Here is a 15,973-nt window from a genome sequence, read left to right as displayed (position 1 = left end):
TTCCCAGAAGAGGCAGCATGTAAGCTGAGGTCAGAAGGATGAACGGGAGGGTAAGGCAGGGTAGCAGCATACCAAGAGGGAGGAGCCAGCTGGTCCCTGCTTCCCAGAAATCATGGGAGAGGGGAACAGCCTGCCATAGGTGTTAGCCACAAGGAGGTTGCTGGTGACTTTAGCAAGACCTGAGTTTGCTGGGGGTGGATTCCAGATCACAGTGGCTAGAGGAGGTGCGGGGAATGCAGGAAGGTAGACAATCTTTGGAGGAACCTAGCTGTAATGAAGAGGAGAGGGGATGAGAGGATATTTAAGGCAGCAGTGGCTTGAGCAAATCTGCCAAAGGGAAGGACATTTACCTTGGGATAGTGTCCACGTACTGAGAGGGAGGCGGAAAATATAGAGGGGAGGTCATGGTAGTGATTGAAGGTGGAACCTTCCCTGGAGCAAGGTCGGGCAGCTGGAATCCAGACCGTGAGGGGCAGTGGGTCTGCGATGGGAGAGGGACTGTCCTGGTGAGGCTGCCGAGGAGAGGGAATCACGCAGTGGCACACTGGTAAATGTCTGACAGGTCTAGGGCAGGTGTGGGAGAGGGGAGCTCTGATGTATAGTGTGCCGGGGTCCGTGGTGTACCCTCTGCCAGGGTAGATTTCATGCTACCAACCTGACTTCACTGAAAGCAGGGATCAGGGTGCACTTTGACAGTTGGCTCTCACTAGCTGGTCCGGAAGCCAGGTCAGGTTCAGAAACGTGCAGAGATGCCCGTGGCCGTGAGGCCACAAGAGGGGCCAGGCAGAGAACTGCACCAGGTGTGACAAGCAAGAATAAAGGGGCAGGGTCCGGCTGATGGGGCGCTGCGGGAATGCAGGCTCAGGTAACGGGATGTTCCTTCTACCTGGTGGCATGTGAGCCCCCCTCCTGCCCCCATTCCTTCATTACTTCTCCCCTCTCTCCCTTGGTCTATGGTTTTTTATCGTCCCCCTCTTTCTTCTCTCTCGTCCTCCCCTTGTGCTCTACTGGCAACTACTGGCAACTGGCATGTCATAGATGAGCAAGACAGAGTTCTCACCCAAGGAGCTTACAGACCTGTGGGAATCTGCTCAGGACTCAGCTCAGTGCCCAGAAATCTGGTGGATGTTGCCCACTGCCAGCACCGAGCCAGTGAGGCAGAGGACAGAGGCGTGGGGCGGCTTCTCAGATGTGTGGAGAACAGTCAGGGACGGGGTGGGGTGATCCTGGCAAGGGAAGGGCACTGACTGGGAAAAGGCGGTGAGGTGCTTAAGTGTGGCCGGGCTAAGGTGCCAAGGGGTGTAGTTTGGGAGCAAGTGAGGCTGAAGAGAAAGCAGGGACCAGACCCCACATGGCTTTGCAGGCCCTTCAAGGAGTTTAACTTTATGCAAAGATGACCAAGAGCGATTGAAGGATTTAGGGCAGAGTGACATAGATCTGCATTCTGGCTGCAGTCTGGCTAGAGGAGATTGTTGCCAAGATCTTGGCTCTCTGCACCGCTGCCGAACGGAAATACGGAGACAGAGTTATAGAGGAGAAAGAAAGAGTGGCTTTATTTCTTTGCCAGGCAAAGAGGGAACACAGTAGTCTAGCGCCTCAAGAACTGTGAGCCGCTCTTCCTTTCTCCTCCATAACTCCGTCTCCGTATTTCTGTTCAGCAGCGGTGCGCAGAGAGGCAAGATTTTGGCAACAGGGTGGTGTTGTCCAGAGTGGAGACAGGGAGATGGTGAGGAGGCTGAGAGGCCAGACAGGAGGTGACTGATGGTGGCCTGGACTGGGGAAGCTGGTAGGAAGTGGAGAGGAAGATGAACACAGTTGGTGTTTTACTGAGCTGAGTTCTGTCACGCCTTGTTCTAATGGATGTATTACCTCACATAACCCTCCAAACAACTCTTGGAGATCTACGCTATTATTATCTCCATTTTACAGATAAGGAAAGTGAGGCTTGGAGAGATTAAAGCATCAGGTAACAGTATGAGAGTGGCAGGAGCAAATTGAAGAGCTTGCTGATGGCTGATGCGAGGATGAGGCAGAGGAAGGGATCTGGGAGGATTCCAGTGTCCAGCTTGATAAGGTGGGTGGTGCCACCCATTTCCCCTCAGCCCTGGAGGAGGATGTGCTGGGGGTTGGAGAAGAGGAGTTTGGTTTGGACATGTTGTCTGGGGGCCTTTGAGACATCCAAGCAGAAAGGTCTACTCCAGGGTTAGACATTCATTCGGGGCTGTGGCTCCAGGAGAAGCCAGGCTGAAAGTTGAGATTTGGGGATCATGGGCACAGCAGTGGTGCTTGAAGCCATGGACGTGGACGAGCTTGGCCAGGTAGCACGTGGAGCCTGAGGAGAGACGTGACCCGTAAGGGGCCAGGGAGGGAGCACGGTGACCAAGAAGCAGCTCCTGGGATGGCCCAGGGCAGCAGAGAGGCAGGTGAGCCCTGGGGCAGGGGTTCTCAGAGCAGGGGTAAGAGGGGGGGTGTCCACAGCATTTCACGTTGCTGAGACCGTGTTGAGAATTGTCTGCTAGGCACAGAGAACGGGCATCGTCAGGCCTTGCTGGAGCAGTTTTCCTGGGAGGCAGAGGTGGGGAGGGCAGGAGCTGGAAGGACTTAGGGGGAGGCAAGGAAGCAGGGCTGGAAGGGAGCCCACCTTTCCACAGCTTGGCTGTGAAGGTGAAGGGGGAGAGCAGGTGGAGGTAGCTGAGGGCTTAGTGTAGAGAAATGAAGCTCTTCTTTTAGCGTGTCCTAAAATTTTCCATTTACAGCCTTGGTTTTAATTACCTTGTGGAGCTTCAGAGTCTTAATCCTACTGGGGGTTTACAAAGTACAGTAAAACTTCAGCTACCCAGAAATCTTGGCAAACGAGCTACTCTGGAAAACCAAAATGTATTTGGATGAAAATATTTGAAATATAGGATTTGTTACTTTTTAAAAACTTTTTTTATTATGGAAATTATCAAACAGATAAAAGTAGAGAGAAGAATATAAGGAAGCCCCACGTCCTCACTACCCAGCTTTATCAGTTATCAGCTCAAGGTCAATCATGTGCCATCTGCACCCTGTTCCCCTCAAGCTTTGGGATATTTGGAAGCAAATCCTAGATGTTACATCAATTCATCCGTAAAGCTTTAGTATGTTTCTCCAGAAGACATAAGAAAAAAAAACAAAAAACACTACCACAATACCATTATTACTCCTAAAAATTCTAACAAGAATTCCTTAATTTAATCAAATATCCATTGTTCAAATTTCCCCAATTGTCTCATTTTTTTCCCCCATTTAGTTGGTTAAAATTAGGCTCCAAACAAGGTTTATGCATTGCATTTATTTACTCTGTCTCTAAAGACTCCCTTTCTATTTTCATATACTTTATTTGTTGAGGAAACCAGGTTGCTTGGAGGCATGAGCGTTTGGGAATATGGCAGAGAGCCGAGTATCGCAGCAGGGAGAGCAGGATAGGGAAGGATGGGGTGGGTAGGTAATGGCCAGACAGTGGGGACATCCATCTGTGGGAAGGAGGAAGGATGTAGGGGCCCATCCCAGGCAGGGAGGAAAGTCAGAGCTGCGGAGGGTGGCCCGGCCCAGGGACCCCTGAGGCCCCGCAGCCGCTGGGGCAGAAGGGAGGTAGAAGGATGGCCTGAGCCAAGGAGCAGGGGCAGAGCTCAGGTTGGCAAGAGGTCGGGCTGCCCGTCAGGCTGGAGGTGAAGTGATGGGCGGGGCCTGAGGTCGGGCCTGGAAGGAACGGGATGTCTGTGCTGCGCAGGCAGGGAGAGGACAGTGCCAAAACCCAGCTCCTGGCCCATCCCAGCTCCTCCCCACCTGGCCCCATCCCAGGAGGCCCTCCCTGGCCTCCCAGCTGCAAATCCACCCTTGGGCCCGGATACCAGATCCTTTCACAATGCTGGTGGTCCGTGGCCTGGATCCCTTGCTCTGCCTTCTCCTCCTCCTCTTTCTCCTGGACCCTCACAGCCCTGAGTGGGGCCACCCTCCTCAGCGAAGGTTTGAGTACAAGCTCAGCTTCAAAGGACCAAGGCCGGCATTGCCTGGGGCTGGAATACCCTTCTGGAGCCATCACGGAGGTAAGGGGACCAGCCATGCCCAGGGTGGAACACTGGAGGGGCTGACCAGCCCTTGGGTGGCTGTGACTTGGTGGGGAGCAGGCCTGCCAGTACCAGCCACTGCCCAAGATGGGGCCAGGCCTGGGCAGCCAGTGCCAGGGGCCCAGGACCCCTCCCAGACCTGTCTCCTGCTCCACGACAACCCCACCCCCACCCAGCAGCTTCAGTTTCTCCTCTCTGCTTCTCCTCTTCTTTGCCCTGGGACTTCTGTCTTCTATTTTTACCCCTCCTTGGAGGACCCCTCACCCTGCCTCTTGGACCTGTGAACACACACACACACACACACACACACACACACACACACACACAGGTTCATAGGCTGAGTCCCAGACACACAGACACCAGGCAACTTGGACCAACCTACACTTTGGCTCCACGCTGTTGGGTCTGTGGCTGTCCAAGAGAACTAGGGGGCTGCCTGGAGGGAGGCATCCCCATGGACAGCTGTTTTACCAGAGAGGGCCCCAGCCCTGCCTATATGTTTGTTGGGTGGAAGCAAGCATGAGAGCATCTTAGCCCATACTTTGTATCCTGGGCCTTCCAAATCCAGACCTACGAAGAATCTGTCTTCTGCTTGGTCTTGTTCTAAAAAGATTCTGGAGGACTTATAAGGACCTATGCAATAGAGAGAAGTTTAAATTAGGAGTGAGCAAGAAGAATAAGACTTAGGGTTGAGGCCTGAAATGAGTCCAAGAATGTGGCTTGTTGCCAAAACATATGCTGTGAAGTCTGCCCACCCTTCAGAGTGGATCTGGTTCAGAGCCTCCTAGCAGACAAACCAAAGAGAGAAAGCAGATCCATTGTGTATTTCCGTGTCTGTGAGATGAAATTTCTGAAAAACAGCATGATTCCTAACTGAGACCAGAACAAATATCCCTTTAAGAAGACGGGCCCTCTTGGCAGGGTTTTAGGCCCAGTCCTCCCTCACAGAGACACAGGAGATAAGCAAAGGAAGGGGCTGTTCCTCATAGCCCGGAGCCAGGCCCTGCCTCAGGGCCAGGATGCCTGAGGGCCAGGATGGCAAGGCCCATACCACACTCACTGCTCTGGGCCATGCCAAGTCTGGGGTGTTCCAGGCCATATAGGGGAGAAGAGGTATATTCTTCAAGGTCACCCAGTGATATGCTCATTGCCCACTCATTCATTCCTCCTTTTATCAGACTCACCCCATGCCCTGTGTGCCCAGCCCAGAGACACAGGCCTGGGTCTGGTTCAAGGAGCCCACAGTCTAGGGGGAGGTCCCATGAACAATCCACATGAGGCAGAGCACAGAAGGGTGGCAGGTGTGGGCAATCTCTGCCTCCTGCCTGCCACTCCAGAGGCAGTGGTGGCTCCCAAGGGCTCCAGCACTCCTGGCCTTGCAGCCTCCGAGCCTCCCTGCCCCCAGCTCTGGCCTTTGCCAAGCAAACAGGCTGGATTATCAGTCTCTAGAACGGCCGGCAGGGACTGGGCCCTGGGCCAGGTTCCAGGCTGGCAGGCCGCAGAGGAGGGGAGCCAGCAGGGGCGGGGCCTCTGATCACCCGTCTCCTTTTCCTGCCAAGCCTGCCTCAGTTTCTCACCCCTTTCTTCCCTCCTCCCCCACCCCGCCTGCACCAGTGGTAATTCTCACACTCACTCCATCCCTCACCCTTTCCTCAGTCCTGCAGACCAGTTCCCACCTTCGCTTTCATACTTTCCCCACCTTGAGATGTCCCCTAGGTGCCCCCATCAGGAAGGCCCAGCCGCGTCTGGACACGCCCAAGTGTCTGTTCAGGGTCTAGAGTCCTGACCCTCCACATGGTTATTCTCTCCAGGTGATCCCCTGTGTTCTGTGGTCTCAGGCATGTCCTTTCCCTCATAGGGCCTCTGTTTCCTCATCTGAGAAACACAAATCTCTCTCATGGCAGAAAAAGCTTGTACTTTGGAGTCAGACGGAGCTGAGTTCCAATTCACTTAGTTCCTTAACTTTTCTGAGCCTCAGCTTCCTCATCTATAAAAGGGGGTCTTATAAAAGCAGGCCACACAGACCTGTGGTGAGGCTTACATGAGAATGCGGGGAAAGTGCTCTGTGTGGGTTTGGCCTCCATTGCCCTCCTCTGGCAAAGGCCCATCCAGCCGTGTTGGGGTCCCACTTCTTCGGTGGATTCCTGTGTCGGACTAGCCAGTCTGTTATCTAATGGCTGTGATGTTACCTCCTCCCTCCTCCTGGAGCCCAGCCTTGACCAATGAGAGAGAATGGTGGGGGAGCAGGGGCTGGTGGGGCCCAGGCCCTGAGCTGCTCTGGTCCGCAGATGCCATCCCAGGCCTGGAGGAGGTACGGCTGGCCCCAGCCATGCGGAACCGGAATGGCGCCGTGTGGAGCAGGACCCCTGTCCTCTTCTCTGCCTGGGAGGTGGAAATGCGGATGAGGGTGACTGGGCCGGGGCGCCGGGGAGCCCAGGGCATGGTGAGCGGCCCCACCGAGGTCCAGTAGAGGGGGTGAGTCAGGGGGGCTGGTGGTGAGCCCAGGGTTCCAGTGTCCCGCGGGGACCCTTGAGCTGAGCAGCTGGGGACCCGCAGGCCGTGTGGTACACCCAGGGCAGGGGCCAAGTAGGCTCTGTCCTGGGGGCGCTGGACTCGGGGGACAGCATTGGGATCCTCTTCGACCCCCCGGCTGAGGATACCCAGGTGAGTCATGGTCTCCTGCCCGCCGTCCCGCCCACACCCTCACCCTCCTCCCTGTGCCCGTGGCTCAGGCTGCTTGTCACCTCCCACACAGAACAGCCCTGCCATCCGTGTGCTGGCCAGTGATGGGCACACCCCCTACGAGGCGCTTGGGTAAGGCCCTGCCTGGCCTGCCCTGCACCCCATTCCTGTGCTGCGAGGGGCTTGGCGGTTACCCGCTCTGCCCACCATGCCCCTGCCCTGGCCTCTGGCGGGGACCACCCCTCCTAGGGCGGTGCCCTCCTTTCTGGTCTCTCATCTAAGCTGATGGCACTGCCCTGGGACTCCCTCCCACTCGGTCCCAGCGGTGCCTCCTCCTCCGGGGCCTGGGACCAGAGTTTGCTTGCTGTTCCTGGGAACCACCCACTGAGTCCTCAACTCCTTCAACCCAACAGCCCCAGGCAATGGGAGCAGAGAAATGATGCGGGGGTGGGGGGGCCGCGCTCAGCGCTTTCACTCACATCATCTCATATTGACACTCTTGAGAAGTGGGGATTATTAATGCCCAGTTACAGGTGAGGACACTGAGGCCCAGAGAGGGGAAGCGATTTGCCCCAGGTCACACCGTTGTGCACAGAGCTGAGATACGAAGGCAGACTTGCCCATGGAGTGTCCACGCCTTTCCCTCACCAGCTGCCTGCCTGCCTGCCCGCCTGCACCGTCTCTTTCTCTCAGATGACGTGGCTGCCCATCCCTCCTCAGCCAGGCTGCCTCCTCAGTAGCTGGGCCAGTTCGTCAGTGTCTCTCGGCAGACATCCCCTAGCTCGTAACAATTAGAATAATTGCTAACGTTTATGACCCGAGCTTACTGTACGCCAGGCACAGCACCAAGTACTTCACATTCATTACTTGGTTGACCCTCATAACAATGTTATGAGGGAATCTCAATTATTATCTTCATTTTAAAGGTGGGGAGGGCTTCCCTGGTGGCACAGTGGTTGAGAGTCCGCCTGCCGATGCAGGGGACACGGGTTCGTGCCCCGGTCCGGGAAGATCCCACGTGCCGCGGAGCGGCTGGGCCCGTGAGCCATGGCCGCTGAGCCTGCGCGTCCGGAGCCTGTGCTCCGCAACGGGAGAGGCCACAACAGTGAGAGACCCGCGTACCGCAAAAACAAAAACAAAACCAAAAAGGTGGGGAAACTCGCGTTTGGAAAGGTGAGGTAACTTGCCCCATGTCACACGGCTCTTCCCCTGCCCCACGCCGCCTCCCTCTTGGCTGAAGGCAGTGGTGACAGGCTGTCTGGTGTGAGAGCTTCTGTGTGTCCATGAGCCCAGAGAGACTCAGGACGTCTCGGGCTCAACACTCCTAACAAACACCCAGAGCTAGCGGCACCGCCCCTGGGGGGAGGCAGGCTGGTCATACTGTCCTTGGCTGCTAGGATGAGTCTCGTGTTGTCTGTCCTGCTGCAGGCCAAGCTTGGCAGAAGGGAGAGGAAAGAGAAGCCGTACCCAGAGGGAAGCCCGTGGGATGAGGCCCGAGGGACTGGCGGTGGAAACCCCACTGTTGGTCCAGGCTCTGCCCCCTAGGGAGGAGTCCCAGGGAGGGCCAAGTCCCAGCATTCCGCCAGGCAAGGCCTGCTTTCCCGCTCCCCTCTCTTCTGCTACGGGAACAGAAGACAGCAAGTGAGGCTCGAGCTAGACAGCAAGGACAGGTCCCGCAGTGGGGGTGGGTGGCACTGTAGGCCTGGGCAGAACGCCTCTGGGACCACCCCTGCTGATTAGGCCTTGGGTCCTGTGCGGCCTGGCTGGATTCCAAGTGCCCACAGGGATGGAGCCAGCCGGGTGCTGGGGTCCTGCCACCAGGACTTCCGGAACTGGCCTTACCCCTTCAGAGCACGGATCACCTACTGGGGGCAGAAGCTGCGTGTGAGTCGCCCCTCCTGCTTTTGTGGGTCCACCAGGCAGGGAGTGCAGATGACAGGGCTCGGAGCTTTATGAATGCCCATGACCCCACAGACATACCTGGCACATGCAGGCAACACCCCAGGGATCCTCCTCCCTACACAGACTCCTAACTGGCCCTGAGCACATGCTTGGGAAGGCTGGCGTGAGACCGGGTGTGCGAGCCCCTCTGCACCACTCTGACACCAAGCTGCTGCCCGCCTTCCGGGCCAGGGGAGCCAGTGAGTCAGGTGGGGACGATCCCCTTGCCAGGGTCAGGGGAGAGGAGTGGGCTCCCTCTGCAAGGGGCTCACGCCCTCTGTGCCCCTCAGGTGTCCTTGAACAGTGACCTTACTCCCAGCGACCCGGATGAGGTCTGTGTCGATGTGGGGCCCCTGCTTTGGGCCCCTGGAGGTTTCTTTGGGGTCTCGGCAGCCACCAGCACCCTAGCAGGTGAGGGCCCCTAGCTGGGAGCTGTGTGGCAAGAGGAAGAGGGACAGCCACAAGGGACATTTAGAGAAATGGAGCAAAGGGATGTGATATAACAGAGAACCCATGGAGGAACTCAGCTGGAAAGCAGGGAGCATCCAGAGGTGGGAGTCCTGGAATGACAGGGCTTTGGTCTTTAGACTCTGGGTGCTGGGGAGCCATGGAAGGTTTCTGAGGAGGACAGTGACATGGTCAGAGCCATGCGGATGAGGTGGCCTCTGTGTGGTGGCTCCTGCCAGCAGCAGCCAGGCTCTGGGCCTGAGGGTGCTGCTCGGCCTGTGGTCATGGCTCTAGGTCAGGACTGTCCAGTTTTCTCACTCACTGGCGGTCCCCCTCTGGCTCTGTGTGTGGGTCAACCCTCACAGCCCACCCATCTGCTAGTCTGATCCTCACGCCTTTCCCATGAAGTGAACAAGAAAAGGGTCAGAGCTGCCCAAAGTCACCCAGATCTCTTGCCTGCCAGGAACGCAATGGAGGCTGGGGAGAGAGGGCTGAGTGAGTGAGTTGCCGGGTGGGAGCTACCTTCCCTCTCTACCCCCCTTTCCAGATGACCATGATGTCCTGTCCTTCCTGACCTTCAGTCTGCGTGAGCCGGGTGCAGAGGTAGCGCTGGCCCTGGGCCTTCCCTGGGGGTAGGGCTGGGGGAGAGGCAGCCCAGGGATTCCTCCCCTCCCCGGATGCTCTGCTCATGTCCAGCTACCAGACCTGTCATTCCAACCCTTATCTCTACCTGCTCATGGAGCTCTGCTCAGGCCAAGTCTTGTGCTAGGCAGTGCTGGGGACCAGAGGTGACCCAGAGCCAGGCCCTGTCTGTCCTCAAGGACCTCCCAGCCTGACTAGGAGCTATGGGAGCACAGAGGGGTCCTAACCAGGCAGGAGAGCAGGGAAGACCACAGGGCAAAGATGAGCTTGAAAGAACACAGGGAGTGGCATGGACAAAGGCCTGAGGCCTGAGAGAGCTGCTGGGGTCTGGGCTGCACAAGGAGAGAAGGGTGTGAGGGTCGGCAGTGCAGTGGGGCTGGGAGGACTGGAAAGTTCTGGGCCTGGTGGCGGAAGGAGAACCAGCTGTATGGGAAGGAGAACCAGCGGGGCGGGGGTGTCTTCCCATGCTGGGGTGAATGTTTGCTCAGGGAGGGGGACTGGGCTTGTGGGAGGAGACTTGTGAGGAGACTTGTGAGGCTTGTGAGGAGACTCCCCAGCCCCCAGATCTCCCATGGGTTTGGGGCCTAAGTTTTCATCTTCCTCCAGCCTCCTCCGCAGCCCTTCCTGGAGACAGAGCAGCTCTGCCTGGCAAGGCAGCTGGAAGGGCTGCGGGCAAGGCTGGCCCTGGGCACCAAGGAGGACATGATTCCAAAGCCGAACTGTGAAGTCCAGGAAGAGGGTAGGGACCCAGGGAACGGGCAGGTGGGGCAAGGGCCTGATTGAGGGTCACAGGATCCTCTTCCCTTCGAACCAGGAGTCCTTTAACCAGGGGGGACATGGAGGCCTGAGGAGGCCATATGTAAGCAGGCTCTGGGGCCCAGGTGATGTGTCCTGTCCCTGCCCCACCACCCAAACACCTCTTTCCAGGGGAGAGTCTTGGAGGCAGAAGCCACACCTTTCTGGCCCTCCAAGAAGGCTTCGAAAGATAGGATCTGTTGCCCCACCCCAGCTGCCGGCTTCCTGTCCCAGCTCTGCCCCGATCCCCAGGGGAAAGACGCTTTGACCTGGAGGAGACACTGCACAGACACAGCCAGATCCTGCAGGCTCTCCAGGGTCTCTCCAAACACTTGGCACAGGCTGAGAGGCAATGGAAGAAGCAGCTGGTGTCCCCAGGCCAGGCCAGGCCGGAGGGAGCCTGGGTGAGTGGCCCCTCAGGCATCCAAGGGTCTGCCTGCAGGCCTGGAGAAGCCGAGCCCCATAGGCACTGGGTCTGATGGCACCAGTGCGCTCCCTCTGTCCAGAAAGAGGAGCAAGCACCGTACTTGGGAACTAGTCTCCCCCGAGGTCTGGAGGGAAAGGAGGGCAGGGGTGAAATGCTGCAGGTTGAAGGATGGGGAGGACCTGCCAGGCAGGGGAATGGGCAGAGGGCGGCTCTGCACAAGCGAAGGCTCACAGAGCCCCACGGCTGGGGCTGGGGAAACGAGTTGCCACATATTTAGATGTGGGTCTCCAGACAAGTGACAGAAATAGACCGGGTGTTTATTTGCATGTAGCTCCACGTGTGATTTGATTCACATACGCTTGCTTAATGCTCAGAGGCACCAGAATCCTCGTTTCCCCTCCACTGCCATCCTGGCTTCTCCCCTGGGGAGTCATGTCCCATGGCAGACCCAGCCTGGGGCCTGACAGCTGAGCTCAGTCAAGATGTTAGATGCTGGACAGAAGAGGCCAGCGGCTCCTGTGAGCTTTGCCGGGCTCTGGCAGCTCTAGGTTTGAATCATGTCCTCAGGACAGAGCAGCTGAGGCTGGGCTACTGGAGTGGGGCAGAGGGGAGGGAGGCCACACTCCAAGGCCAGGTCTCCCTGATCCTACTGCCAGGCCCAGGACTCCCCCTGCCAGGTTCTACCCACCCCTGAGAGAGGTGGCCAACTCTCCAGGTCACTTGTCAAGACAACGGCCCAAGCACCGGGAGCTGACTGTGCCCTGGGGGAAGTGGGGAGGAGAGGACTGGCCTCCTTTGGGGGCAGAACCACTTCTGGAAAGGGGAGGGACTTTGAGAAAGCTCCCAATTGGCCACTGTCAAGGGGGAAACCACCATCCTCAAGGAGAGGCTTTGAGAGGAGGGGGAGTCAGAAGCCCAGGTGGAGAGGGTCAGATAAACCTAATGTATCCCCATTGAGGAGGGCCCAGGTAATGGGGTAAGGCCTCTAGAAGGAAGAGGGCTGCAAATCCCTGGGGAAGCTGAACTCTGAGAAGAGAGGGGCTGTGCCCTGGGCCCTAGAGAAGAGGCTGGCACTCCTGCAGGACTCAGCTAAGGTCAGTGCCCTACTCCGTGGACAGCGGACTCTGCTCCAAGACCTGCAAGAGATGAGGTAAGGGCACGGGGAGATGAGGATCCTGGGGGAGAGGGAGGAGAAGTCCCCATCCACCAACTTGGCTTCTCTGCCTGAAGGCCCTCCCCCCACTAGTCCTTTATTCCTTTCATCATTTCCTGAGCACCCAGCACAAAGTCTGGAGCATAGTGAGGGGCTAGGGGCCGAGTTAGGTTGGTTGAACTGACCTGAAATTAACTGAATCAAGTTAAAATTTTGAAACTCCTAGTTTAAGCACAACTCCCCAAGACATTCTCACCCCAGGAGGGTTAGTAAATTTGAGCCTTTCTTCAGTGATAGCTTCTGGAAGGAGGGAACTTTTTTTTTGGCCGCTCCACGTGGCATGCGGGATCGACCCCGCGCCCCTTGCACTGGCAGCACGGAGTCTTAACCACTGGACTGCCAGGGAAGTCCCAGCAGGGAACATTTTGATGGGGTTCTTGGAGGGTGGGCAGTCCATGACTTCATTTTACCCTCCTCCAGCCTCCCAGCACCCCTCTCTAGGCCAGGCCTCTGGAGTTACCCATAGAGCCCTGGGGGTAGGGGATCACCTTGATGCCATGGGAGGAGGATGGCTTCAGGTTGTATGCTGTGACTGCACCCCAACCCCAGCCCTCCTCCGTACATCTAGACGCCTGGGGGAGGAAAGATGGGATGAGGAAGAAGATCTAAATCCCTGGGGGCCAGAGACTGAAGGCAGAGTCCAGGGAGCCTGGCGTTGAGACAGACAGCTTTAGGGAGATGCTTCTCTGAGCTAAAGCTGTCTTGAGGAGAAGCTCTGGGGTAAAAAGACCAGTCCCCAAAAGGAGCCGTATGGATGGTGTCTGTTTCTCACCCAGGTGCTGCCTTTGGGGATTATGAGAAATGCTTAGGCAGTTTGGGTGCAATCAGAGGGGATAATGAACTCTTTCCCTTGTTTCCACCCTGCACCAGGGATGCAGCTGCTCACATGGCCGCAAGAGCCCAGGCCTTCTATCTGCCTGTGGGCACCAAGCATCATTTCTTAGAGCTGGCCCAGATCCTGAGCCTTCTGCAGAAGGACCTGCGGGGTCCAGTGGTGAGGGGCAAGGAAGGGGGAACCGTGGGGCTCAGCCCCCTTCTTCCAGCACTTCTGCAGCCCCAGGCCCCTCCTGCCTTTGCCCTCCCCTCCTGGGACTCCTGTCAGGCACACCTGTGTCTGTGTCTGTGTGTGCATGCAGGCACACGGATCTCATCTTCTCTCTACCTTCTCTGCTCTCTGGAGAGTCCCACAGACTCTCAGTACCAGCAGGGCCCTGGAGACCACTTGGCCCAACTTCCACAATGACCAGAAGATAAATGGGAATGGGCTGTGCCCAAGATCATTCAAAGCTTCGTGGTGAAGTCCACTCTTCCTTGTGCCCCGCCCCATCTTGCTCTTTTCCTTGCCCTCTCCATCACGCTGTCTTTTGCTCTCTACTTCTCTCTCTTGCTTATCTCTAGAGACTTCGGCCCCCTGGAGATCCCAGGCCCCAGGCCCTCCCAGCTGTTCCCACAGATGGAGCCATGGGATCTGGGGTGGGGAGGGAGCTTTGTACTCTGCCCTCTGTCCAAGTTCCCTGGATGAGAGTCAGGGTACCCCAACACTGGGAGAGGGAAACAAAGCCAACAGTGGCCCCGATTCTAGGTCCCCTCCCTCCTTCTGGGTAAGAAGCTGATCCAGGATCTTAGAACATCTCATTTCAGAAAGCGGCAGCCAAGGACTCCTGCCCACCTGGTCGGCCCCCAGGGGTTTCCTCGTGCCTGCAGCCTGGCATCTTCCTGTTCTTCCTCCTCATCCAGACTGCAGGCTTCTTCTGCTATGTACACTTCAGGTGGGCCTTCCCATGGCAGGACTTCCCACACCTACCTAGCATCTCTTGGGTCTAGGCCATAGCCATTCAATTTGAGAGATGGGATACTGAGGCCCAGCGGGGGACCTGCATGGTCCACCAGCTGGCAAGGAGCAGTGCCCAAGTTAGGACCCATTTTTTTCAATAGAGACTACTGACTATCTGCTCATCTGCTGGTCCCATCTAGGTCCTACCCTCACAGAACTCACTCTCTAGTGTGAGAAACTGACAAGTAACTGACAGTCACATCCTTTATGGTCAATGCCATGATGGCAGGAAGCTCAGGGGCTATAAGAGTGCAGGAAAAAGTACTTGAGCCAGCTTGGGGAGATCAGGGAATCACCTGGAAGGGACATTTGATATGGGTCACCAAGGCCACTAGGAGTTTTCCAGCCTGACAAGATAAGTAAAGGCATCGATATAGAGGAAAAAGCATGAGAAAAGGCACGGAAGCATGAAAAAAAATATATTTTGGAGAAAAAGTGGAAAGTTCAATACTGTAGAGCAAAGGGTGGGACCAGTTTGTGAAACTGGGCAAAGAGAATTTAAAAGGTTGGGGGGAGGTCACTGTTTCTGCTTAATGAGTGTTCCTAGATGAATGAAACACTTAGAGATGTAAGGTGTGCTAAGGAGCTTAGAAACGGGACAGTCCTTGTTGGTGGTATTTCAAGACAAGAAGAATCAGTGTGCGCTGGGATGGTCCTGGAGGAGGAGTGAAGTGTGCTGAGGTGTTTTTTTTTTGTTTTTTTTTTTTGTGGTACGCGGGCCTCTCACTGTTGTGGCCTCTCCCGTTGCGGAGCACAGGCTCCGGACGCGCAGGCTCAGCCGCCATGGCTCACGGGCCTAGCTGCTCCGCGGCATGTGGGATCTTCCCGGACCGGGGCACGAACCTGCGTCCCCTGCAACGGCAGGCGGACTCTCAACCACTGCGCCACCGGGGAAGCCCCTGAGTTTTAAAAGCACAGTGGGAGAGGGGATGGCAGGCAGATGTGGAGAACAGCAAAGGTATGAGGTGGAAATGATGACAGGCTTATGTGTTATCTATGAGTGCAATGGTGGCCATAAGGCTGGAACCACCTGGACAGACCTTGAATGCCAGGAGGAAAGTGTGGTACTGATGGAGCAGGCCAAGGGAGCCATAGAAGGCCCCAGAGCAGGGGGTGCTATGGTGCAGTGAGTGTAGGGAGGTGGGTGTAGTAAATATAAGGAGCCTGGTCTCAAGAGCCCAGAAGGGAGAAGCCCAAGTAAACTTCTTCTCTCCCTGGCAGCAAGCAGAAGCTGGACAAGAACCTTCAGGACTATTTGTCCATAGGCAGCCTTCCTCTGAGTCCTGCACCAAAAGTCCCTAGGACCCTGGGGGCTCTGAGGAGGCAGCCCCTCTCCCCCAGCATACATGGGTGACCTACCTCAACGCCCTGAAGAAATGTCCACTTCTCATCACTAGGAAGTCACTCTATGTCTGGGAGGTGGAGAGCTTGGCCAGTGTCCTCTGCCTCTGGGTACCCAGCTCTTACCCACACCTTAGCTTTTGGGGAGCTCCAACCTTATTAAAGGTGATTTCCCTCTCCTCATGCTTTGATATGCTCATTTACCTTCCAGCTTCACCTTACTCTCTCTGAAGGCAACCTCTTCTAGATGGTAGCTGAGAGTGGGCTCCAAGCAGGCAAGGAGGCCAAGGACTGGCTTGACTGACAAAAGACCAGATACCCCACAGGCCTTGAACCCTGGGCTATGGTGGGAGATGGAGTCACAGCTGTGTATAATTCTGTCCCCCAATTCAGCCAGAACAAGGAGTGGTGCCTCCAGGTGCCTTTCCTGGTCCAGCGCAGGCAGCATCACCATGAACAACTCTCTCTCGCTGCTCCCTGTAGCTCCAGGGGTCAGCAGGGCAGGCGCGTGACCCAGAACTCTGAGAGGCAACCCATGGAGCCATAATTGGGATTCCCTG

At 56.6% G+C, this 15,973-nt stretch overlaps 1 protein-coding gene across 1 annotated transcript; it reads left to right on the top strand.

Annotated features, from left to right (window-relative positions):
- The first annotated feature begins 2,993 nt into the window (after nucleotides 1–2,993).
- On the top strand, nucleotides 2,994–15,532 carry LMAN1L (lectin, mannose binding 1 like). The gene is made up of 14 exons (XM_028484179.2): nucleotides 2,994–4,070; nucleotides 6,380–6,534; nucleotides 6,648–6,755; nucleotides 6,847–6,905; nucleotides 8,558–8,657; nucleotides 9,005–9,125; nucleotides 9,709–9,764; nucleotides 10,410–10,542; nucleotides 10,851–11,002; nucleotides 11,682–11,747; nucleotides 12,108–12,175; nucleotides 13,109–13,232; nucleotides 13,880–14,011; nucleotides 15,301–15,532. The coding sequence occupies exons 1-14, from the start codon at nucleotides 3,890–3,892 to the stop codon at nucleotides 15,424–15,426; spliced, it is 1,581 nt and encodes a 526-aa protein (XP_028339980.1). The 5' UTR covers nucleotides 2,994–3,889; the 3' UTR covers nucleotides 15,427–15,532.
- The last annotated feature ends 441 nt before the right edge of the window (nucleotides 15,533–15,973 follow it).

This window comes from Physeter macrocephalus, unplaced genomic scaffold, assembly GCF_002837175.3.
Source record: "Physeter macrocephalus isolate SW-GA unplaced genomic scaffold, ASM283717v5 random_138, whole genome shotgun sequence".
Taxonomy (NCBI): Eukaryota; Metazoa; Chordata; class Mammalia; order Artiodactyla; family Physeteridae; genus Physeter; species Physeter macrocephalus.
This window is presented reverse-complemented; position numbering and strand designations above follow the sequence as displayed.

Bases quoted from the DNA above. Each gene is read 5' to 3' on its own strand.
- LMAN1L (XM_028484179.2), top strand. From the start codon at position 3,890: ATGCTGGTGGTCCGTGGCCTGGATCCCTTGCTCTGCCTTCTCCTCCTC. The intron at 6,535-6,647 runs GTGAGCGGCCCC...GGGGACCCGCAG, and splicing joins GCCGGGGAGCCCAGGGCATG to GCCGTGTGGTACACCCAGGG. The intron at 13,233-13,879 runs GTGAGGGGCAAG...ATCTCATTTCAG, and splicing joins AGGACCTGCGGGGTCCAGTG to AAAGCGGCAGCCAAGGACTC.